Source organism: Giraffa tippelskirchi, chromosome 12, assembly GCF_054371585.1.
Source record: "Giraffa tippelskirchi isolate mGirTip1 chromosome 12, T2T-mGirTip1v1.2.pri, whole genome shotgun sequence".
Classification (NCBI taxonomy): domain Eukaryota; kingdom Metazoa; phylum Chordata; class Mammalia; order Artiodactyla; family Giraffidae; genus Giraffa; species Giraffa tippelskirchi.
In genome coordinates this window covers 65,951,360-65,974,625 of record NC_137286.1, presented here as the reverse complement: position 1 = coordinate 65,974,625, position 23,266 = coordinate 65,951,360, and the positions used below count along the sequence as shown (strand labels likewise).

The 23,266-nt window shown below is 54.8% G+C and overlaps 1 protein-coding gene and 1 long non-coding RNA gene across 2 annotated transcripts in view; one reads left to right on the top strand and one right to left on the bottom strand.

Moving 5' to 3' along the window:
* Nucleotides 1-23,266, bottom strand: part of LOC145530002 (uncharacterized) — a 1,493,464-nt gene that overhangs the window by 616,527 nt on the left and 853,671 nt on the right. The window contains exons 101-102 of the long non-coding RNA XR_014071397.1: nucleotides 20,605-20,716; nucleotides 5,296-5,407 (exon numbers count right to left, since the gene is read on the bottom strand). This is a non-coding gene — a long non-coding RNA (uncharacterized LOC145530002). The remainder of the gene's footprint in view (nucleotides 1-5,295; nucleotides 5,408-20,604; nucleotides 20,717-23,266) is intronic.
* On the top strand, nucleotides 13,485-21,017 carry LOC145529836 (uncharacterized). The gene is made up of 3 exons (XM_081550596.1): nucleotides 13,485-16,937; nucleotides 17,337-17,649; nucleotides 17,900-21,017. Exons 1-3 carry the CDS (start codon nucleotides 16,701-16,703, stop codon nucleotides 18,535-18,537), a joined length of 1,188 nt encoding a protein of 395 aa, XP_081406722.1. The 5' UTR covers nucleotides 13,485-16,700; the 3' UTR covers nucleotides 18,538-21,017.

The window sequence follows — 23,266 nt, the reverse complement described above, 5'->3', positions numbered from 1 at the left end:
CAAGAAAGCCTCTTCAATAAATGTCCATGGGAAAACCAGACAGCTACATCTGAAGAACGCTATTGGTTTTGATCTCACACCACCTCAATATCGGGGAAAAACCTCACCCTAAAGACTGATGTCATGAGACAGCTAGAAAGAAGCGTAGGTCAAAGGCTCCTTAACATCAGAGTCTCCTTGCCATTTGCTGGGCGGAGGTAGAAATGGGTCTCTTCAAGTAAGGGAAAGAGGAAAACGAAGTACGCCAATGGGTTTCCATCCAATGGAACCTCTTCACAACAGAGAAGCTAAGCATTCAGAAATGCAAAAGATAGGAAACGGAACATGAGAGACTCCTTGCAAGTGGTGTATCTGAGAAGGGGTTCATATGGAAAGAGACGAAGAATGCACAGCACTCAGATTCCAAGAAACACCACCACCACCCTTGACCCTTCCCCCATGACCAACTCCGACCTAAAGCCTTTCTCTCCCTCTAACCTATCCCTAAAACATAACCCTCATCTAATCATATACATGTGCATTCCTAGCATCCATCCATCCACACACGAGAGAGGAAGAGGAAGACACAGACTGAATCGAGAAGGGAAAAGAGAGGGACACAGACAGAGAGAGACACGGAACCAAAGAGAGGAAAGGAGTCGACGGTCCAGACTTTTCATCAATCTGTCTCGAAGGTAGAAGCAATGACAGCGCCCATCCACCCCAGAAGGGGGAAAAGGACGGAAGGTTTGGAGAGGAAAAGACAAGAACGCAGGGAGCCATTAGAAGCTCAGCCACCCGCAGAAGCCGAGCTGGGACACTTGAACAGAATCTCAATGGAAACAGAGGACCAGAAAGTTGGCTACTCTTTTCTATAAGAGAGGGAGACCTTCGAGTCTTCCTTTCGGTCCTCCAACTTGGATGCGGGGTCTCAAAACACTCAGGAGGGGGAGTGCCTTTTCCTGGGTACCACGGCGCATCCAGGCCTCGTTCTGCCCCATTCTGTGCTGTGTCAGCCCTGGATGGAGTCTTTCTTTCTGAAGTCTCAGCGCACAAGCTCCACGTGATATCGGCCCCAGGTGGAAAGGCATGGAGCTGCTCGTAGGCCGACAGACCTAGGAAGCAGATGGGAGAATGACCCCCACTCTGCAGATGGAGAGACTGGGGAAACCCTGAGGGGCATACGCTTGTCCAGGGCCACACCACTTATGAGAAGAAGGAGCCTGGTCTGAGAGCAGCGGGGTCCTCGGAGCTCAGGCCCTGGCTGCACCCAGGCCTCCCCAGGGCTGTGGGCTGGGCTGTGTGGCTGTCACTGTGCCTGCACATGGCCTAAGGGGGGTGGTCGAGCAGTCAGAAACCCAGAGATTCCCTCGGAAATTTTGGGGAAGGGACTTCAGCACGAACCCCAGGAAATGATGTCACCTGCCGGCAACAGAACCCAACAGAACCCGCAACCCGGGTATCCAGGCCTCCAGAGCGGAGAGGAGCCCCCAGCCAGATCACTTGCTGCCAGGATGTTCTGCTGTTTGCCCCTGCCCAGAGGCCGGGGCCTCAGGAGAGCTCACAGGCAGTGTGCGTGGGCACCCTGTCAACGTTGGCTCAGGGCACCCCCGAGAGGCCTCTGGCCCTTTGCCCGGAGAAACAGAAAGGTAACACGGGGAGCCCCAGGCCGGGCCAGCCCACCTCTCCCATGCCACCCGGAAACACCGGGTCCTTTGCCTGTGTGTGTGGATGCGGGTTTCTCGGGGTGTGTCTCCCTCAAGGAAGCCCAGGCGGATGTGGGGTCAGAAGCCTGCGGGCAAGTTGTGTCCACACCCCAGGGGAGAGCAGGCTGGCTGGGATGGGGAGAGTGCGGGCAGCGCCGGCCGCCCAGGCTGGCCTCACACCCTCAGGTGGGTCTCTTTCGTCCCGGGTGGGGATCTGAGCAGACACACGTCTCTGACCCTTCTGGGAAGAGAAGTTCGAGCAGGCAGAAGCAGCGGCTCCACTGGCCAGGCCCAGCTCGGAAAAGTCCCAGCATGGCTGGCTGACGGTCACTGTCGTTGCAGAGCTTCCCACGTGATGAGGCCGAGGACGGGGACACCCCGTCCACCTCCCGGAGGGAGGGGTCGGAGCACCACCCCCCCGCCCCTGAGGCCCAGTGCAGGCTCCAGGTGAGCGTGCCCACGGAGGCATCAGCCCCACCGGGGGCGAAGCGGAGGCGGGGAAGGCCTGCTGCCGAGACACCACACAGGATACACCCGGCGGCCCAGTCTGAGGCTGCCACGGAGCTCAGCACACCCGGCTCCGACCCAGAGTCCCGAGAACCCCAGCCTCTGAGGCAGCAGGAGGACCTGGAGCCCAGCACGCCAGAGCACAGAGGTGAGGACGCTGGGGCTGGTGCACGGGAGTGTGTGGGGAGGGGGTGCTGAGCTACACAGGGACGAGTCCCCGAAAGATGCTGCTGGGCCTGCAGCAAGCGCTGGCCTCACACCCCCACCCCCATCTTGCACACTTCAGTCCCAAAAGACATCCGACCCTGGGTATTCTTTGGGAATCTCTTGGAAGCTTTCTGTCCCGGGATACGCACATGCCAAGGCTGGCCTGTGGGCAAACTTTGCTTCTCCCCCAGCTCTAGCACTGGCCTCCAACTGGAACCAGGCTCCACTTCCCAGACCTGTCCCTACAGAGGTGGTGGCTCCAGGTGCAGGACCCAGGGATCCACCGAGGGCAGATGGAGAACCGAGACTTGCCCTCGCAGAGACACCAGGCCAGCTGGGTTCTGGCCAGCACACCGGGCAGATCGGATCTCCGTGCCTGCAGGACCCCCAGCCCCAGGCACTGATGTCCCACCCCCTCAGCCAGAACCTCCACCTCCACGTGCACCTGTACCTGCTCGGGCTTTGGCAGGAGAACCCGAGGCAGAGGAGGAGTCACCGCCTCGGCAGGGAGAGCCTGCCCTGGCTCCCGCGCAACACCCAGACGCCGACGATGACTCACCCACCCCTGCAGGAAGAACGAGCCCCCGCTCTGGACAGAGACCCAGAGCCCTTGCCGGAAACACCACGTCCAGGGGAGCGGTCGGCTCTGCCGCCTCCATCCCTGTCGGCTCACCGTGGACGCTGTCAACTCGGTCTGCCCCCAGGGGACATGGAGTTCCTTTCCCCTGAACTGCTTTGCATTTGGTTTGTTTCCACCTTTCTGGTGATGTTTTATTTTTTGTATGGTTTCCTGTATTTTTGTTGGTTAAGTTGGGAACTTGTTGGTTAAGTTAGTAAACTTTTTCATCATTGTTGCAATTTGGGAACACTGTTGTGTAACTCTGGTGATACTGTGTTACCATCACCACTTTGTGGTTTCAGACCCGTTTGATCTTTATGCCCCACCCCCCAACAAAGCCTGGATTCAAGGCAAGCATGCCCTGTTCATCCCTCCCCCCGATCCTGAACACAATTTCATCTTTTCTTTCTGCATTCCTTCCTATATTCTTGGTGTCCCCAATCAATGACTCTCAGTGAAATGACTGAAGGAGTTTCTTTCGGACTCTCCACCTACTGTAAGACTCCATTGGAGAGTTCTCATTTTTATGTCATTTGAACTAGCCTTTGATAGCTGACAGGACGGTGTACGTCCTTTCAAGATATCATGTGCCAAACGAAGCCCTTTTGGCAAATGCCATCATTATCTCCAGGCAGGCATTGCTGTTTGAAGGGTGACATCTCAGCCAGAAGGCAGAGGCTGAGCTCCTCTTGTTGCACCAGCTCCCAAAAGAAGCCAAGAAAGGGAGCTGGAACAACAAACCACCCCAACGCCCAGGAAAGCGTTCTTCACGACAGAAGGCTAGAAAATGACCCAACAACCTTGTGGCCCAGAACCCCTCTAGAAAAATCACTGTTCCATAAAAAAGAGAAACACGTGGGAAGTTCCAAGGAGAGGCAATGCCCATGGCCAGTGTACTTTAGAGACGGCCTGACCGCTCCGGGGAAGACACGCACCGACGGAACCCCTTGGGAAACAGCAGTGAGAGTCCTCACCGTCGTAAGGGTTTCCTCTGGGGACAACCTGCCCTGGGCACCACATGAGGGAGCAGACCGGCTTCTCTTCCTCTGCCCCCACACCATTCACTCATGAAGGCAGCTCAGGTGTTCTCATGCCCTGCCTGCCTGCCTGCCTGCCTGGCTCATCCGTGAGCTGTGACCACCTCCAGGGCAGGACTCCACCTTCTCCTCTCTGTGTACCGTGAATCTGCACACAGTGGGCTTTCAGAACCTTAGGAGACTTGAGCCATTCCCACTCGAGCCAGAACCCTCCCCAGGAAGGAAAACGGCTGTGGAGTCATTTTGGCCCCAGCACTGGTTCCGAAAGCCTGGCGGCTCCTACAGCCTCTACGGTGTGAAGAGGGAGGTCCCTTTTGACAGAGCTTTCCGGCTGTCAGATCTAAGCTGTTGTTTCACTCTCAGCTGTGTCTCTTCCGTTGCAGCCAGGTGGGCCACGCTGCTCCAAAGGGGCTCACAAGCTGAGTGGCAAGGGAGGTATTGAGAGGACAGGGATGGCTACAACGTGCTGCAAACTGAGTGAGGGTCCCCACAATCCTCAGCAAAGGTCTGTGGTGTGCAAGTGGGGAGTAGAGGGCCCCCAAGTTCCAAAGGAAGGGAGGTACTCGGGAGCTAAAGCCCTTGGCTGCTGTGGTAGCAGCTGCAGATGGCAGCTCGTCCACAGTGCACTTCGAATGAGGTCATATGAGCGGGACTCTGGAAATGGCTCCGAAATCAAGAGAAAGGGGTCAGGGTATGTGGGAATCCGGCGGGGGTGGGGGGTGGATGAAGGAAGGTGTCCTTCCTCTCTCCAGTGCAATTTGGTTTGGTGAGTCTCAAAGCTACCAGATGGCACTTCCCAAGTCAGGCCCCCGCAGGAATCAGGGTGGGCTGCGTGCCTCGGCGCCTGCTACAGGGACAAGCCACACCAGTGGCCTCCCTGAGCTCAAATGGCCGGATCTGGGGGTTCTGTCTGGGTGCACACCTCCTTGCTCTGGCCAAGTTCCCCCCTTCTCTGAGCACCAGCTTCATCCTCTCGAATGAGGACATCGATTGCTACCTTGGCACGTTACTCCCTTCATCCTGTGAAGACTCATTAGGCTTATCCTACAATTACTAGCTGGCCCGAAGAGATATCTCCTGAATCCAGATTAAGCTGGAGTCTCCCAGGCTCATCTGGCATGTCTTCCCTGAAGTCTGCCAAAACCCACACCCTTGCATTTCCAGGGACTCCCCTTAGCCAGCTGGGCAGAAAACCCAGCATGGTTCAAACAAGCTGACAGACAAGCGGGAGAGGACTCACGGGCAGACGGCCTCCCTCAGGTCTCTGGTGGAGCTCTGGGACCACAGCAGCAGCGGGCCATCTCAGACCCTGGGCTCAGCAGCGCCCTCATTCTCAGGCCGGCGGCTCTGCCCTGAGGGGAGCAGGAAGGTCACCAACTGCCGCAGGCGGACCTCAAGCCCCTCCCACTGCTGGAGCCTGACCTCCCCCGGCCCCACCCCTTCCCCTACCCCAGCAGGACGAGAGCTCGTCTTCCCCTGGCTTCCAACGTGAGGCCCGGCCCCGGGCCCCGATTGGGCACTGCCCCAGTCCGGAGCCAATCACAGTGGCCAGGGAGGTGGAACGCACCGATTGGCCAGGGCCAGGTCATGTGACCATACTCCCCAGGAAACTCAAACCTTACCAAGATTCCCTAACAAACCAATGAACAAAATTATCCAGTAAAGGCAAACCGTACTTTTTAATGAGGCCAATGTCACAGAAAAAAAAAAAAAATCCTTCACAATGAACTGCTCAAGGAAGCTACTAAATAAGCTTTCAGAAAAGTTAAGACGTTTTTTTTTTTTTAATAGGGTGACGGAGAGCTATACCTTTCCCATCTATGTGAATTTAGGTTTAAACTAGATTTCCCTCGGCTATTATATAAGACAAAAAACCCCACATCACCCCCTTTCACTCCCCCCACCCCCAAAAAGTGTTTTAGTCTATTGAATTTTTGTGTCCTCAGTTGTGTCTGATTCACGGCAACTCACGAACTCTACACAGCCAGGCTCTTCCGTCCATGGAATTCAGGGCAATTTTTTTCTGTCACAGCAAATGCCCACCCTGGGTGATCCAAAGGCAAGGGCTCAGAGGCTCCTGAGAGTCTAACTCCTTTCAGCCGAGCACAGAGCTGGCTCCTCACTGGGATGCCTGTGGCCTGGGGCTCCCAGAGGGGAGAGCAGCACTCGCCCCACCGTGTGGTCACTGCTGGAAGTGCAGGCTGCTCCTCACTCCCCCTTGACAGTGTCCCTGAGGGCAGAACAGTGTGAATCTACTCAAGGTGGAAACGCAAACTCCGATGCAACCAAACTTCCCACAAGGTCTCCAAAACCACTCAGGAACAGGGAATTGGAAACTGCAGGGCATGACATGAATGGAGATGGAGACTTGACACCTTACACCGAGTTCACTTCCAGTTATCCCTAGACAAAGTTTCCATGAAAACTTGTCACAAATCTAGAAGAACAATGAGCAGAAACCGGACACGTGCTTTGAGTCTTCACACACAAAACAAAAAGGCAGCCCACAAAACAACCCAGAGAATACAGTGGACTTTGCAAAATCAAAGATATCTACTGTGGGAAAGACCTCATTACAAAAGCAAAAGACAGGTCATACATCGCGAGACGAATGAGTGGAAACACAAAGCTTCTCAAGGATGTGTCTCCAAACAGACAAAGAACACCAACACGACAAGCCTGTGAAAACTAGGGAAAGGTCTGAAGGGACAGCAGACTGAGGAAGACACACACAGAGTATCCCGGATGATGTCCAGCACTGAGGGCCTGAAGAAACAACAGTCTAGTTGCACTCCCTCAGGCCTGTGTGACCCTGGATGAGGCCTCTGTTTCCCGGTGGCTCTGAGAGATGGACAGGGAGGAAGGGGAAGAGAAATCACTTGCATTTCTAATACTCACAGCAAAGTCTTCCAATGAGAAGGGAATTATCACCCCCACTGACAATGCCATTCACTGAAGTGATACCCACGAGTCCATCTAACCCAGAAGGGAAGGAAGGACCTGTTCTCACAAAACGGCGAGAGATGGAAGAAGGAAGATCAAGCCCACACCAACCACTGGAAAGAGAAGCTGTGCTCAGGGCTTGAAAGAATTCCTATTGGGAAAATGATGTCACAGCCCCACAAGGCAATCCACAGCTTCGATGCTATTCCTCCCAAAATGCCAATGCATTTTCGCACCGAACAAAGAATTGCAAAAGGGGTACGGAAACAGAAAAGAGCCTAAATTGTCAATACAATCCGACGAAAAAGCCCCGATACGGACATCCAAGGTTGTGTGAAAGGAAATTAGACGACCAAACTAGGATCCTCAGGAGAGTATCGGAGAAGGCGATGGCGACCCACTCCAGTACTCTTGCCTGGAAAACGCCCTGGACGGAGGAGCCTGGTAGGCTGCAGGCCATGGGGTCGCGCAGAGTCAGACACGACTGAAGTGACTTAGGCGCAGCGGCAGCAGCAGGACAGTATGCTATTGGGAATACAACAACACACACAGATCCAGATCGATGGAATAAAGTTGAGGGTCCAGAAACAAACCCCGGCATCCATGGTCAACTCATCTCTGACACAAAAGGGGAGAATATCCAAATGGGAACAAGAAAGCCTCTTCAATAAATGTCCATGGGAAAACCAGACAGCTACATCTGAAGAACGCTATTGGTTTTGATCTCACACCACCTCAATATCGGGGAAAAACCTCACCCTAAAGACTGATGTCATGAGACAGCTAGAAAGAAGCGTAGGTCAAAGGCTCCTTAACATCAGAGTCTCCTTGCCATTTGCTGGGCGGAGGTAGAAATGGGTCTCTTCAAGTAAGGGAAAGAGGAAAACGAAGTACGCCAATGGGTTTCCATCCAATGGAACCTCTTCACAACAGAGAAGCTAAGCATTCAGAAATGCAAAAGATAGGAAACGGAACATGAGAGACTCCTTGCAAGTGGTGTATCTGAGAAGGGGTTCATATGGAAAGAGACGAAGAACGCACAGCACTCAGATTCCAAGAAACACCACCACCACCCTTGACCCTTCCCCCATGACCAACTCCGACCTAAAGCCTTTCTCTCCCTCTAACCTATCCCTAAAACATAACCCTCATCTAATCATATACATGTGCATTCCTAGAATCCATCCATCCACACACGAGAGAGAAAGAGGAAGACACAGACTGAATCGAGAAGGGAAAAGAGAGGGACACAGCCAGAGAGAGACACGGAACCAAAGAGAGGAAAGGAGTCGACGGTCCAGACTTTTCATCAATCTGTCTCGAAGGTAGAAGCAATGACAGCGCCCATCCACCCCAGAAGGGGGAAAAGGACGGAAGGTTTGGAGAGGAAAAGACAAGAACGCAGGGAGCCATTAGAAGCTCAGCCACCCGCAGAAGCCGAGCTGGGACACTTGAACAGAATCTCAATGGAAACAGAGGACCAGAAAGTTGGCTACTCTTTTCTATAAGAGAGGGAGACCTTCGAGTCTTCCTTTCGGTCCTCCAACTTGGATGCGGGGTCTCAAAACACTCAGGAGGGGGAGTGCCTTTTCCTGGGTACCACGGCGCATCCAGGCCTCGTTCTGCCCCATTCTGTGCTGTGTCAGCCCTGGATGGAGTCTTTCTTTCTGAAGTCTCAGCGCACAAGCTCCACGTGATATCGGCCCCAGGTGGAAAGGCATGGAGCTGCTCGTAGGCCGACAGACCTAGGAAGCAGATGGGAGAATGACCCCCACTCTGCAGATGGAGAGACTGGGGAAACCCTGAGGGGCATACGCTTGTCCAGGGCCACACCACTTATGAGAAGAAGGAGCCTGGTCTGAGAGCAGCGGGGTCCTCGGAGCTCAGGCCCTGGCTGCACCCAGGCCTCCCCAGGGCTGTGGGCTGGGCTGTGTGGCTGTCAATGTGCCTGCACATGGCCTAAGGGGGGTGGTCGAGCAGTCAGAAACCCAGAGATTCCCTTGGGAAGTTTTGGGGAAGAGACCTCAGCACGAACCCCAGGAAATGATGTCTCCTGCCGGCAACAGAACCCAACAGAACCCGCAACCCGGGTATCCAGGCCTCCAGAGCGGAGAGGAGCCCCCAGCCAGATCACTTGCTGCCAGGATGTTCTGCTGTTTGCCCCTGCCCAGAGGCCGGGGCCTCAGGAGAGCTCACAGGCAGTGTGCGTGGGCACCCTGTCGACGTTGGCTCAGGGCACCCCCGAGAGGCCTCTGGCCCTTTGCCCGGAGAAACAGAAAGGTAACACGGGGAGCCCCAGGCCGGGCCAGCCCACCTCTCCCATGCCACCCGGAAACACCGGGTCCTTTGCCTGTGTGTGTGGATGCGGGTTTCTCGGGGTGTGTCTCCCTCAAGGAAGCCCAGGCGGATGTGGGGTCAGAAGCCTGCGGGCAAGTTGTGTCCACACCCCAGGGGAGAGCAGGCTGGCTGGGATGGGGAGAGTGCGGGCAGCGCCGGCCGCCCAGGCTGGCCTCACACCCTCAGGTGGGTCTCTTTCGTCCCGGGTGGGGATCTGAGCAGACACACGTCTCTGACCCTTCTGGGAAGAGAAGTTCGAGCAGGCAGAAGCAGCGGCTCCACTGGCCAGGCCCAGCTCGGAAAAGTCCCAGCATGGCTGGCTGACGGTCACTGTCGTTGCAGAGCTTCCCACGTGATGAGGCCGAGGACGGGGACACCCCGTCCACCTCCCGGAGGGAGGGGTCGGAGCACCACCCCCCCGCCCCTGAGGCCCAGTGCAGGCTCCAGGTGAGCGTGCCCACGGAGGCATCAGCCCCACCGGGGGCGAAGCGGAGGCGGGGAAGGCCTGCTGCCGAGACACCACACAGGATACACCCGGCGGCCCAGTCTGAGGCTGCCACGGAGCTCAGCACACCCGGCTCCGACCCAGAGTCCTGAGAACCCCAGCCTCTGAGGCAGCAGGAGGACCTGGAGCCCAGCACGCCAGAGCACAGAGGTGAGGACGCTGGGGCTGGTGCACGGGAGTGTGTGGGGAGGGGGTGCTGAGCTACACAGGGACGAGTCCCCGAAAGATGCTGCTGGGCCTGCAGCAAGCGCTGGCCTCACACCCCCACCCCCATCTTGCACACTTCAGTCCCAAAAGACATCCGACCCTGGGTATTCTTTGGGAATCTCTTGGAAGCTTTCTGTCCCGGGATACGCACATGCCAAGGCTGGCCTGTGGGCAAACTTTGCTTCTCCCCCAGCTCTAGCACTGGCCTCCAACTGGAACCAGGCTCCACTTCCCAGACCTGTCCCTACAGAGGTGGTGGCTCCAGGTGCAGGACCCAGGGATCCACCGAGGGCAGATGGAGAACCGAGACTTGCCCTCGCAGAGACACCAGGCCAGCTGGGTTCTGGCCAGCACACCGGGCAGATCGGATCTCCGTGCCTGCAGGACCCCCAGCCCCAGGCACTGATGTCCCACCCCCTCAGCCAGAACCTCCACCTCCACGTGCACCTGTACCTGCTCGGGCTTTGGCAGGAGAACCCGAGGCAGAGGAGGAGTCACCGCCTCGGCAGGGAGAGCCTGCCCTGGCTCCCGCGCAACACCCAGACGCCGACGATGACTCACCCACCCCTGCAGGAAGAACGAGCCCCCGCTCTGGACAGAGACCCAGAGCCCTTGCCGGAAACACCACGTCCAGGGGAGCGGTCGGCTCTGCCGCCTCCATCCCTGTCGGCTCACCGTGGACGCTGTCAACTCGGTCTGCCCCCAGGGGACATGGAGTTCCTTTCCCCTGAACTGCTTTGCATTTGGTTTGTTTCCACCTTTCTGGTGATGTTTTATTTTTTGTATGGTTTCCTGTATTTTTGTTGGTTAAGTTGGGAACTTGTTGGTTAAGTTAGTAAACTTTTTCATCATTGTTGCAATTTGGGAACACTGTTGTGTAACTCTGGTGATACTGTGTTACCATCACCACTTTGTGGTTTCAGACCCGTTTGATCTTTATGCCCCACCCCCCAACAAAGCCTGGATTCAAGGCAAGCACGCCCTGTTCATCCCTCCCCCCGATCCTGAACACAATTTCATCTTTTCTTTCTGCATTCCTTCCTATATTCTTGGTGTCCCCAATCAATGACTCTCAGTGAAATGACTGAAGGAGTTTCTTTCGGACTCTCCACCTACTGTAAGACTCCATTGGAGAGTTCTCATTTTTATGTCATTTGAACTAGCCTTTGATAGCTGACAGGACGGTGTACGTCCTTTCAAGATATCATGTGCCAAACGAAGCCCTTTTGGCAAATGCCATCATTATCTCCAGGCAGGCATTGCTGTTTGAAGGGTGACATCTCAGCCAGAAGGCAGAGGCTGAGCTCCTCTTGTTGCACCAGCTCCCAAAAGAAGCCAAGAAAGGGAGCTGGAACAACAAACCACCCCAACGCCCAGGAAAGCGTTCTTCACGACAGAAGGCTAGAAAATGACCCAACAACCTTGTGGCCCAGAACCCCTCTAGAAAAATCACTGTTCCATAAAAAAGAGAAACACGTGGGAAGTTCCAAGGAGAGGCAATGCCCATGGCCAGTGTACTTTAGAGACGGCCTGACCGCTCCGGGGAAGACACGCACCGACGGAACCCCTTGGGAAACAGCAGTGAGAGTCCTCACCGTCGTAAGGGTTTCCTCTGGGGACAACCTGCCCTGGGCACCACATGAGGGAGCAGACCGGCTTCTCTTCCTCTGCCCCCACACCATTCACTCATGAAGGCAGCTCAGGTGTTCTCATGCCCTGCCTGCCTGCCTGCCTGCCTGGCTCATCCGTGAGCTGTGACCACCTCCAGGGCAGGACTCCACCTTCTCCTCTCTGTGTACCGTGAATCTGCACACAGTGGGCTTTCAGAACCTTAGGAGACTTGAGCCATTCCCACTCGAGCCAGAACCCTCCCCAGGAAGGAAAACGGCTGTGGAGTCATTTTGGCCCCAGCACTGGTTCCGAAAGCCTGGCGGCTCCTACAGCCTCTACGGTGTGAAGAGGGAGGTCCCTTTTGACAGAGCTTTCCGGCTGTCAGATCTAAGCTGTTGTTTCACTCTCAGCTGTGTCTCTTCCGTTGCAGCCAGGTGGGCCACGCTGCTCCAAAGGGGCTCACAAGCTGAGTGGCAAGGGAGGTATTGAGAGGACAGGGATGGCTACAACGTGCTGCAAACTGAGTGAGGGTCCCCACAATCCTCAGCAAAGGTCTGTGGTGTGCAAGTGGGGAGTAGAGGGCCCCCAAGTTCCAAAGGAAGGGAGGTACTCGGGAGCTAAAGCCCTTGGCTGCTGTGGTAGCAGCTGCAGATGGCAGCTCGTCCACAGTGCACTTCGAATGAGGTCATATGAGCGGGACTCTGGAAATGGCTCCGAAATCAAGAGAAAGGGGTCAGGGTATGTGGGAATCCGGCGGGGGTGGGGGGTGGATGAAGGAAGGTGTCCTTCCTCTCTCCAGTGCAATTTGGTTTGGTGAGTCTCAAAGCTACCAGATGGCACTTCCCAAGTCAGGCCCCCGCAGGAATCAGGGTGGGCTGCGTGCCTCGGCGCCTGCTACAGGGACAAGCCACACCAGTGGCCTCCCTGAGCTCAAATGGCCGGATCTGGGGGTTCTGTCTGGGTGCACACCTCCTTGCTCTGGCCAAGTTCCCCCCTTCTCTGAGCACCAGCTTCATCCTCTCGAATGAGGACATCGATTGCTACCTTGGCACGTTACTCCCTTCATCCTGTGAAGACTCATTAGGCTTATCCTACAATTACTAGCTGGCCCGAAGAGATATCTCCTGAATCCAGATTAAGCTGGAGTCTCCCAGGCTCATCTGGCATGTCTTCCCTGAAGTCTGCCAAAACCCACACCCTTGCATTTCCAGGGACTCCCCTTAGCCAGCTGGGCAGAAAACCCAGCATGGTTCAAACAAGCTGACAGACAAGCGGGAGAGGACTCACGGGCAGACGGCCTCCCTCAGGTCTCTGGTGGAGCTCTGGGACCACAGCAGCAGCGGGCCATCTCAGACCCTGGGCTCAGCAGCGCCCTCATTCTCAGGCCGGCGGCTCTGCCCTGAGGGGAGCAGGAAGGTCACCAACTGCCGCAGGCGGACCTCAAGCCCCTCCCACTGCTGGAGCCTGACCTCCCCCGGCCCCACCCCTTCCCCTACCCCAGCAGGACGAGAGCTCGTCTTCCCCTGGCTTCCAACGTGAGGCCCGGCCCCGGGCCCCGATTGGGCACTGCCCCAGTCCGGAGCCAATCACAGTGGCCAGGGAGGTGGAACGCACCGATTGGCCAGGGCCAGGTCATGTGACCATACTCCCCAGGAAACTCAAACCTTACCAAGATTCCCTAACAAACCAATGAACAAAATTATCCAGTAAAGGCAAACCGTACTTTTTAATGAGGCCAATGTCACAGAAAAAAAAAAAAAATCCTTCACAATGAACTGCTCAAGGAAGCTACTAAATAAGCTTTCAGAAAAGTTAAGACGTTTTTTTTTTTTTAATAGGGTGACGGAGAGCTATACCTTTCCCATCTATGTGAATTTAGGTTTAAACTAGATTTCCCTCGGCTATTATATAAGACAAAAAACCCCACATCACCCCCTTTCACTCCCCCCACCCCCAAAAAGTGTTTTAGTCTATTGAATTTTTGTGTCCTCAGTTGTGTCTGATTCACGGCAACTCACGAACTCTACACAGCCAGGCTCTTCCGTCCATGGAATTCAGGGCAATTTTTTTCTGTCACAGCAAATGCCCACCCTGGGTGATCCAAAGGCAAGGGCTCAGAGGCTCCTGAGAGTCTAACTCCTTTCAGCCGAGCACAGAGCTGGCTCCTCACTGGGATGCCTGTGGCCTGGGGCTCCCAGAGGGGAGAGCAGCACTCGCCCCACCGTGTGGTCACTGCTGGAAGTGCAGGCTGCTCCTCACTCCCCCTTGACAGTGTCCCTGGGGGCAGAACAGTGTGAATCTACTCAAGGTGGAAACGCAAACTCCGATGCAACCAAACTTCCCACAAGGTCTCCAAAACCACTCAGGAACAGGGAATTGGAAACTGCAGGGCATGACATGAATGGAGATGGAGACTTGACACCTTACACCGAGTTCACTTCCAGTTATCCCTAGACAAAGTTTCCATGAAAACTTGTCACAAATCTAGAAGAACAATGAGCAGAAACCGGACACGTGCTTTGAGTCTTCACACACAAAACAAAAAGGCAGCCCACAAAACAACCCAGAGAATACAGTGGACTTTGCAAAATCAAAGATATCTACTGTGGGAAAGACCTCATTACAAAAGCAAAAGACAGGTCATACATCGCGAGACGAATGAGTGGAAACACAAAGCTTCTCAAGGATGTGTCTCCAAACAGACAAAGAACACCAACACGACAAGCCTGTGAAAACTAGGGAAAGGTCTGAAGGGACAGCAGACTGAGGAAGACACACACAGAGTATCCCGGATGATGTCCAGCACTGAGGGCCTGAAGAAACAACAGTCTAGTTGCACTCCCTCAGGCCTGTGTGACCCTGGATGAGGCCTCTGTTTCCCGGTGGCTCTGAGAGATGGACAGGGAGGAAGGGGAAGAGAAATCACTTGCATTTCTAATACTCACAGCAAAGTCTTCCAATGAGAAGGGAATTATCACCCCCACTGACAATGCCATTCACTGAAGTGATACCCACGAGTCCATCTAACCCAGAAGGGAAGGAAGGACCTGTTCTCACAAAACGGCGAGAGATGGAAGAAGGAAGATCAAGCCCACACCAACCACTGGAAAGAGAAGCTGTGCTCAGGGCTTGAAAGAATTCCTATTGGGAAAATGATGTCACAGCCCCACAAGGCAATCCACAGCTTCGATGCTATTCCTCCCAAAATGCCAATGCATTTTCGCACCGAACAAAGAATTGCAAAAGGGGTACGGAAACAGAAAAGAGCCTAAATTGTCAATACAATCCGACAAATTGTCATTACAAGCCCCGATACGGACATCCAAGGTTGTGTGAAAGGAAATTAGACGACCAAACTAGGATCCTCAGGAGAGTATCGGAGAAGGCGATGGCGACCCACTCCAGTACTCTTGCCTGGAAAACGCCCTGGACGGAGGAGCCTGGTAGGCTGCAGGCCATGGGGTCGCGCAGAGTCAGACACGACTGAAGTGACTTAGGCGCAGCGGCAGCAGCAGGACAGTATGCTATTGGGAATACAACAACACACACAGATCCAGATCGATGGAATAAAGTTGAGGGTCCAGAAACAAACCCCGGCATCCATGGTCAACTCATCTCTGACACAAAAGGGGAGAATATCCAAATGGGAACAAGAAAGCCTCTTCAATAAATGTCCATGGGAAAACCAGACAGCTACATCTGAAGAACGCTATTGGTTTTGATCTCACACCACCTCAATATCGGGGAAAAACCTCACCCTAAAGACTGATGTCATGAGACAGCTAGAAAGAAGCGTAGGTCAAAGGCTCCTTAACATCAGAGTCTCCTTGCCATTTGCTGGGCGGAGGTAGAAATGGGTCTCTTCAAGTAAGGGAAAGAGGAAAACGAAGTACGCCAATGGGTTTCCATCCAATGGAACCTCTTCACAACAGAGAAGCTAAGCATTCAGAAATGCAAAAGATAGGAAACGGAACATGAGAGACTCCTTGCAAGTGGTGTATCTGAGAAGGGGTTCATATGGAAAGAGACGAAGAATGCACAGCACTCAGATTCCAAGAAACACCACCACCACCCTTGACCCTTCCCCCATGACCAACTCCGACCTAAAGCCTTTCTCTCCCTCTAACCTATCCCTAAAACATAACCCTCATCTAATCATATACATGTGCATTCCTAGCATCCATCCATCCACACACGAGAGAGGAAGAGGAAGACACAGACTGAATCGAGAAGGGAAAAGAGAGGGACACAGACAGAGAGAGACACGGAACCAAAGAGAGGAAAGGAGTCGACGGTCCAGACTTTTCATCAATCTGTCTCGAAGGTAGAAGCAATGACAGCGCCCATCCACCCCAGAAGGGGGAAAAGGACGGAAGGTTTGGAGAGGAAAAGACAAGAACGCAGGGAGCCATTAGAAGCTCAGCCACCCGCAGAAGCCGAGCTGGGACACTTGAACAGAATCTCAATGGAAACAGAGGACCAGAAAGTTGGCTACTCTTTTCTATAAGAGAGGGAGACCTTCGAGTCTTCCTTTCGGTCCTCCAACTTGGATGCGGGGTCTCAAAACACTCAGGAGGGGGAGTGCCTTTTCCTGGGTACCACGGCGCATCCAGGCCTCGTTCTGCCCCATTCTGTGCTGTGTCAGCCCTGGATGGAGTCTTTCTTTCTGAAGTCTCAGCGCACAAGCTCCACGTGATATCGGCCCCAGGTGGAAAGGCATGGAGCTGCTCGTAGGCCGACAGACCTAGGAAGCAGATGGGAGAATGACCCCCACTCTGCAGATGGAGAGACTGGGGAAACCCTGAGGGGCATACGCTTGTCCAGGGCCACACCACTTATGAGAAGAAGGAGCCTGGTCTGAGAGCAGCGGGGTCCTCGGAGCTCAGGCCCTGGCTGCACCCAGGCCTCCCCAGGGCTGTGGGCTGGGCTGTGTGGCTGTCACTGTGCCTGCACATGGCCTAAGGGGGGTGGTCGAGCAGTCAGAAACCCAGAGATTCCCTCGGGAAGTTTTGGGGAAGGGACTTCAGCACGAACCCCAGGAAATGATGTCACCTGCCGGCAACAGAACCCAACAGAACCCGCAACCCGGGTATCCAGGCCTCCAGAGCGGAGAGGAGCCCCCAGCCAGATCACTTGCTGCCAGGATGTTCTGCTGTTTGCCCCTGCCCAGAGGCCGGGGCCTCAGGAGAGCTCACAGGCAGTGTGCGTGGGCACCCTGTCAACGTTGGCTCAGGGCACCCCCGAGAGGCCTCTGGCCCTTTGCCCGGAGAAACAGAAAGGTAACACGGGGAGCCCCAGGCCGGGCCAGCCCACCTCTCCCATGCCACCCGGAAACACCGGGTCCTTTGCCTGTGTGTGTGGATGCGGGTTTCTCGGGGTGTGTCTCCCTCAAGGAAGCCCAGGCGGATGTGGGGTCAGAAGCCTGCGGGCAAGTTGTGTCCACACCCCAGGGGAGAGCAGGCTGGCTGGGATGGGGAGAGTGCGGGCAGCGCCGGCCGCCCAGGCTGGCCTCACACCCTCAGGTGGGTCTCTTTTGTCCCGGGTGAGGATCTGAGCAGACACACGTCTCTGACCCTTCTGGGAAGAGAAGTTCGAGCAGGCAGAAGCAGCGGCTCCACTGGCCAGGCCCAGCTCGGAAAAGTCCCAGCATGGCTGGCTGACGGTCACTGTCGTTGCAGAGCTTCCCACGTGATGAGGCCGAGGACGGGGACACCCCGTCCACCTCCCGGAGGGAGGGGTCGGAGCACCACCCCCCCGCCCCTGAGGCCCAGTGCAGGCTCCAGGTGAGCGTGCCCACGGAGGCATCAGCCCCACCGGGGGCGAAGCGGAGGCGGGGAAGGCCTGCTGCCGAGACACCACACAGGATACACCCGGCGGCCCAGTCTGAGGCTGCCACGGAGCTCAGCACACCCGGCTCCGACCCAGAGTCCCGAGAACCCCAGCCTCTGAGGCAGCAGGAGGACCTGGAGCCCAGCACGCCAGAGCACAGAGGTGAGGACGCTGGGGCTGGTGCACGGGAGTGTGTGGGGAGGGGGTGCTGAGCTACACAGGGACGAGTCCCCGAAAGATGCTGCTGGGCCTGCAGCAAGCGCTGGCCTCACACCCCCACCCCCATCTTGCACACTTCAGTCCCAAAAGACATCCGACCCTGGGTATTCTTTGGGAATCTCTTGGAAGCTTTCTGTCCCGGGATACGCACATGCCAAGGCTGGCCTGTGGGCAAACATTGCTTCTCCCCCAGCTCTAGCACTGGCCTCCAACTGGAACCAGGCTCCACTTCCCAGACCTGTCCCTACAGAGGTGGTGGCTCCAGGTGCAGGACCCAGGGATCCACCGAGGGCAGATGGAGAACCGAGACTTGCCCTCGCAGAGACACCAGGCCAGCTGGGTTCTGGCCAGCACACCGGGCAGATCGGATCTCCGTGCCTGCAGGACCCCCAGCCCCAGGCACTGACGTCCCACCCCCTCAGCCAGAACCTCCACCTCCACGTGCACCTGTACCTGCTCGGGCTTTGGCAGGAGAACCCGAGGCAGAGGAGGAGTCACCGCCTCGGCAGGGAGAGCCTGCCCTGGCTCCCGCGCAACACCCAGACGCCGACGATGACTCACCCACCCCTGCAGGAAGAACGAGCCCCCGCTCTGGACAGAGACCCAGAGCCCTTGCCGGAAACACCACGTCCAGGGGAGCGGTCGGCTCTGCCGCCTCCATCCCTGTCGGCTCACCGTGGACGCTGTCAACTCGGTCTGCCCCCAGGGGACATGGAGTTCCTTTCCCCTGAACTGCTTTGCATTTGGTTTGTTTCCACCTTTCTGGTGATGTTTTATTTTTTGTATGGTTTCCTGTATTTTTGTTGGTTAAGTTGGGAACTTGTTGGTTAAGTTAGTAAACTTTTTCATCATTGTTGCAATTTGGGAACACTGTTGTGTAACTCTGGTGATACTGTGTTACCATCACCACTTTGTGGTTTCAGACCCGTTTGATCTTTATGCCCCACCCCCCAACAAAGCCTGGATTCAAGGCAAGCACGCCCTGTTCATCCCTCCCCCCGATCCTGAACACAATTTCATCTTTTCTTTCTGCATTCCTTCCTATATTCTTGGTGTCCCCAATCAATGACTCTCAGTGAAATGACTGAAGGAGTTTCTTTCGGACTCTCCACCTACTGTAAGACTCCATTGGAGAGTTCTCATTTTTATGTCATTTGAACTAGCCTTTGATAGCTGACAGGACGGTGTACGTCCTTTCAAGATATCATGTGCCAAACGAAGCCCTTTTGGCAAATGCCAACATTATCTCCAGGCAGGCATTGCTGTTTGAAGGGTGACATCTCAGCCAGAAGGCAGAGGCTGAGCTCCTCTTGTTGCACCAGCTCCCAAAAGAAGCCAAGAAAGGGAGCTGGAACAACAAACCACCCCAACGCCCAGGAAAGCGTTCTTCACGACAGAAGGCTAGAAAATGACCCAACAACCTTGTGGCCCAGAACCCCTCTAGAAAAATCACTGTTCCATAAAAAAGAGAAACACGTGGGAAGTTCCAAGGAGAGGCAATGCCCATGGCCAGTGTACTTTAGAGACGGCCTGACCGCTCCGGGGAAGACACGCACCGACGGAACCCCTTGGGAAACAGCAGTGAGAGTCCTCACCGTCGTAAGGGTTTCCTCTGGGGACAACCTGCCCTGGGCACCACATGAGGGAGCAGACCGGCTTCTCTTCCTCTGCCCCCACACCATTCACTCATGAAGGCAGCCCAGGAGTTCTCATGCCCTGCCTGCCTGCCTGCCTGCCTGGCTCATCCGTGAGCTGTGACCACCTCCAGGGCAGGACTCCACCTTCTCCTCTCTGTGTACCGTGAATCTGCACACAGTGGGCTTTCAGAACCTTAGGAGACTTGAGCCATTCCCACTCGAGCCAGAACCCTCCCCAGGAAGGAAAACGGCTGTGGAGTCATTTTGGCCCCAGCACTGGTTCCGAAAGCCTGGCGGCTCCTACAGCCTCTACGGTGTGAAGAGGGAGGTCCCTTTTGACAGAGCTTTCCGGCTGTCAGATCTAAGCTGTTGTTTCACTGTCAGCTGTGTCTCTTCCGTTGCAGCCAGGTGGGCCACGCTGCTCCAAAGGGGCTCACAAGCTGAGTGGCAAGGGAGGTATTGAGAGGACAGGGATGGCTACAACGTGCTGCAAACTGAGTGAGGGTCCCCACAATCCTCAGCAAAGGTCTGTGGTGTGCAAGTGGGGAGTAGAGGGCCCCCAAGTTCCAAAGGAAGGGAGGTACTCGGGAGCTGAAGCCCTTGGCTGCTGTGGTAGCAGCTGCAGATGGCAGCTCGTCCACAGTGCACTTCGAATGAGGTCATATGAGCGGGACTCTGGAAATGGCTCCGAAGTCAAGAGAAAGGGGTCAGGGTATGTGGGAATCCGGCGGGGGTGGGGGGTGGATGAAGGAAGGTGTCCTTCCTCTCTCCAGTGCAATTTGGTTTGGTGAGTCTCAAAGCTACCAGATGGCACTTCCCAAGTCAGGCCCCCGCAGGAATCAGGGTGGGCTGCGTGCCTCGGCCCCTGCCACAGGGACAAGCCACACCAGTGGCCTCCCTGAGCTCAAATGGCCGGATCTGGGGGTTCTGTCTGGGTGCACACCTCCTTGCTCTGGCCAAGTTCCCCCCTTCTCTGAGCACCAGCTTCATCCTCTCGAATGAGGACATCGATTGCTACCTTGGCACGTTACTCTCTTCATCCTGTGAAGACTCATTAGGCTTATCCTACAATTACTAGCTGGCCCGAAGAGATATCTCCTGAATCCAGATTAAGCTGGAGTCTCCCAGGCTCATCTGGCATGTCTTCCCTGAAGTCTGCCAAAACCCACACCCTTGCATTTCCAGGGACTCCCCTTAGCCAGCTGGGCAGAAAACCCAGCATGGTTCAAACAAGCTGACAGACAAGCGGGAGAGGACTCACGGGCAGACGGCCTCCCTCAGGTCTCGGGTGGAGCTCTGGGACCACAGCAGCAGCGGGCCATCCCAGCCCCTGGGCTCAGCAGCGCCCTCATTCTCAGGCCGGCGGCTCTGACCTGAGGGGAGCAGGAAGGTCACCAACTGCCGCAGGCGGACCTCAAGCCCCTCCCACTGCTGGAGCCTGACCTCCCCTGGCCCCACCCCTTCCCCTACCCCAGCAGGACGAGAGCTCGTCTTCCCCTGGCTTCCAACGTGAGGCCCGGCCCCGGGCCCCGATTGGGCACTGCCTCAGTCCGGAGCCAATCACAGTGGCCAGGGAGGTGGAACACACCGATTGGCCAGGGCCAGGTCATGTGACCATACTCCCCAGGAAACTCAAATATTACCAAGATTCCCTAACAAACCAAATGAACAAAATTATCCAGTAAAGGCAAACCGTACTTTTTAATGAGGCCAATGTCACAGAAAAAAAAAAAAAATCCTTCACAATGAACTGCTCAAGGAAGCTACTAAATAAGCTTTCAGAAAAGTTAAGACGTTTTTTTTTTTTTTTTAATAGGGTGACGGAGAGCTATACCTTTCCCATCTATGTGAATTTAGGTTTAAACTAGATTTCCCTCGGCTATTATATAAGACAAAAAACCCCACATCACCCCCTTTCACTCCCCCCACCCCCAAAAAGTGTTTTAGTCTATTGAATTTTTGTGTCCTCAGTTGTGTCTGATTCACGGCAACTCACGAACTCTACACAGCCAGGCTCTTCCGTCCATGGAATTCAGGGCAATTTTTTTCTGTCACAGCAAATGCCCACCCTGGGTGATCCAAAGGCAAGGGCTCAGAGGCTCCTGAGAGACTAACTCCTTTCAGCTGAGCACAGAGCTGGCTCCTCACTGGGATGCCTGTGGCCTGGGGCTCCCAGAGGGGAGAGCAGCACTCGCCCCACCGTGTGGTCACTGCTGGAAGTGCAGGCTGCTCCTCACTCCCCCTTGACAGTGTCCCTGAGGGCAGAACAGTGTGAATCTACTCAAGGTGGAAACGCAAACTCCGATGCAACCAAACTTCCCACAAGGTCTCCAAAACCACTCAGGAACAGGGAATTGGAAACTGCAGGGCATGACATGAATGGAGATGGAGACTTGACACCTTACACCGAGTTCACTTCCAGTTATCCCTAGACAAAGTTTCCATGAAAACTTGTCACAAATCTAGAAGAACAATGAGCAGAAACCGGACACGTGCTTTGAGTCTTCACACACAAAACAAAAAGGCAGCCCACAAAACAACCCAGAGAATACAGTGGACTTTGCAAAATCAAAGATATCTACTGTGGGAAAGACCTCATTACAAAAGCAAAAGACAGGTCATACATCGCGAGACGAATGAGTGGAAACACAAAGCTTCTCAAGGATGTGTCTCCAAACAGACAAAGAACATCAACACGACAAGCCTGTGAAAACTAGGGAAAGGTCTGAAGGGACAGCAGACTGAGGAAGACACACACAGAGTATCCCGGATGATGTCCAGCACTGAGGGCCTGAAGAAACAACAGTCTAGTTGCACTCCCTCAGGCCTGTGTGACCCTGGATGAGGCCTCTGTTTCCCGGTGGCTCTGAGAGATGGACAGGGAGGAAGGGGAAGAGAAATCACTTGCATTTCTAATACTCACAGCAAAGTCTTCCAATGAGAAGGGAATTATCACCCCCACTGACAATGCCATTCACTGAAGTGATACCCACGAGTCCATCTAACCCAGAAGGGAAGGAAGGACCTGTTCTCACAAAACGGCGAGAGATGGAAGAAGGAAGATCAAGCCCACACCAACCACTGGAAAGAGAAGCTGTGCTCAGGGCTTGAAAGAATTCCTATTGGGAAAATGATGTCACAGCCCCACAAGGCAATCCACAGCTTCGATGCTATTCCTCCCAAAATGCCAATGCATTTTCGCACCGAACAAAGAATTGCAAAAGGGGTACGGAAACAGAAAAGAGCCTAAATTGTCAATACAATCCGACAAATTGTCATTACAAGCCCCGATACGGACATCCAAGGTTGTGTGAAAGGAAATTAGACGACCAAACTAGGATCCTCAGGAGAGTATCGGAGAAGGCGATGGCGACCCACTCCAGTACTCTTGCCTGGAAAACGCCCTGGACGGAGGAGCCTGGTAGGCTGCAGGCCATGGGGTCGCGCAGAGTCAGACACGACTGAAGTGACTTAGGCGCAGCGGCAGCAGCAGGACAGTATGCTATTGGGAATACAACAACACACACAGATCCAGATCGATGGAATAAAGTTGAGGGTCCAGAAACAAACCCCGGCATCCATGGTCAACTCATCTCTGACACAAAAGGGGAGAATATCCAAATGGGAACAAGAAAGCCTCTTCAATAAATGTCCATGGGAAAACCAGACAGCTACATCTGAAGAACGCTATTGGTTTTGATCTCACACCACCTCAATATCGGGGAAAAACCTCACCCTAAAGACTGATGTCATGAGACAGCTAGAAAGAAGCGTAGGTCAAAGGCTCCTTAACATCAGAGTCTCCTTGCCATTTGCTGGGCGGAGGTAGAAATGGGTCTCTTCAAGTAAGGGAAAGAGGAAAACGAAGTACGCCAATGGGTTTCCATCCAATGGAACCTCTTCACAACAGAGAAGCTAAGCAT

Excerpts from the sequence above, each read along its gene's own strand:
- LOC145529836 (XM_081550596.1), top strand. The coding sequence starts at position 16,701 with ATGATGTCACCTGCCGGCAACAGAACCCAACAGAACCCGCAACCCGGG. Across the intron at positions 16,938-17,336 it reads TTGCCCGGAGAAACAGAAAG|AGCTTCCCACGTGATGAGGC; the intron begins GTAACACGGGGA and ends CTGTCGTTGCAG. Across the intron at positions 17,650-17,899 it reads CAGCACGCCAGAGCACAGAG|CTCTAGCACTGGCCTCCAAC; the intron begins GTGAGGACGCTG and ends CTTCTCCCCCAG.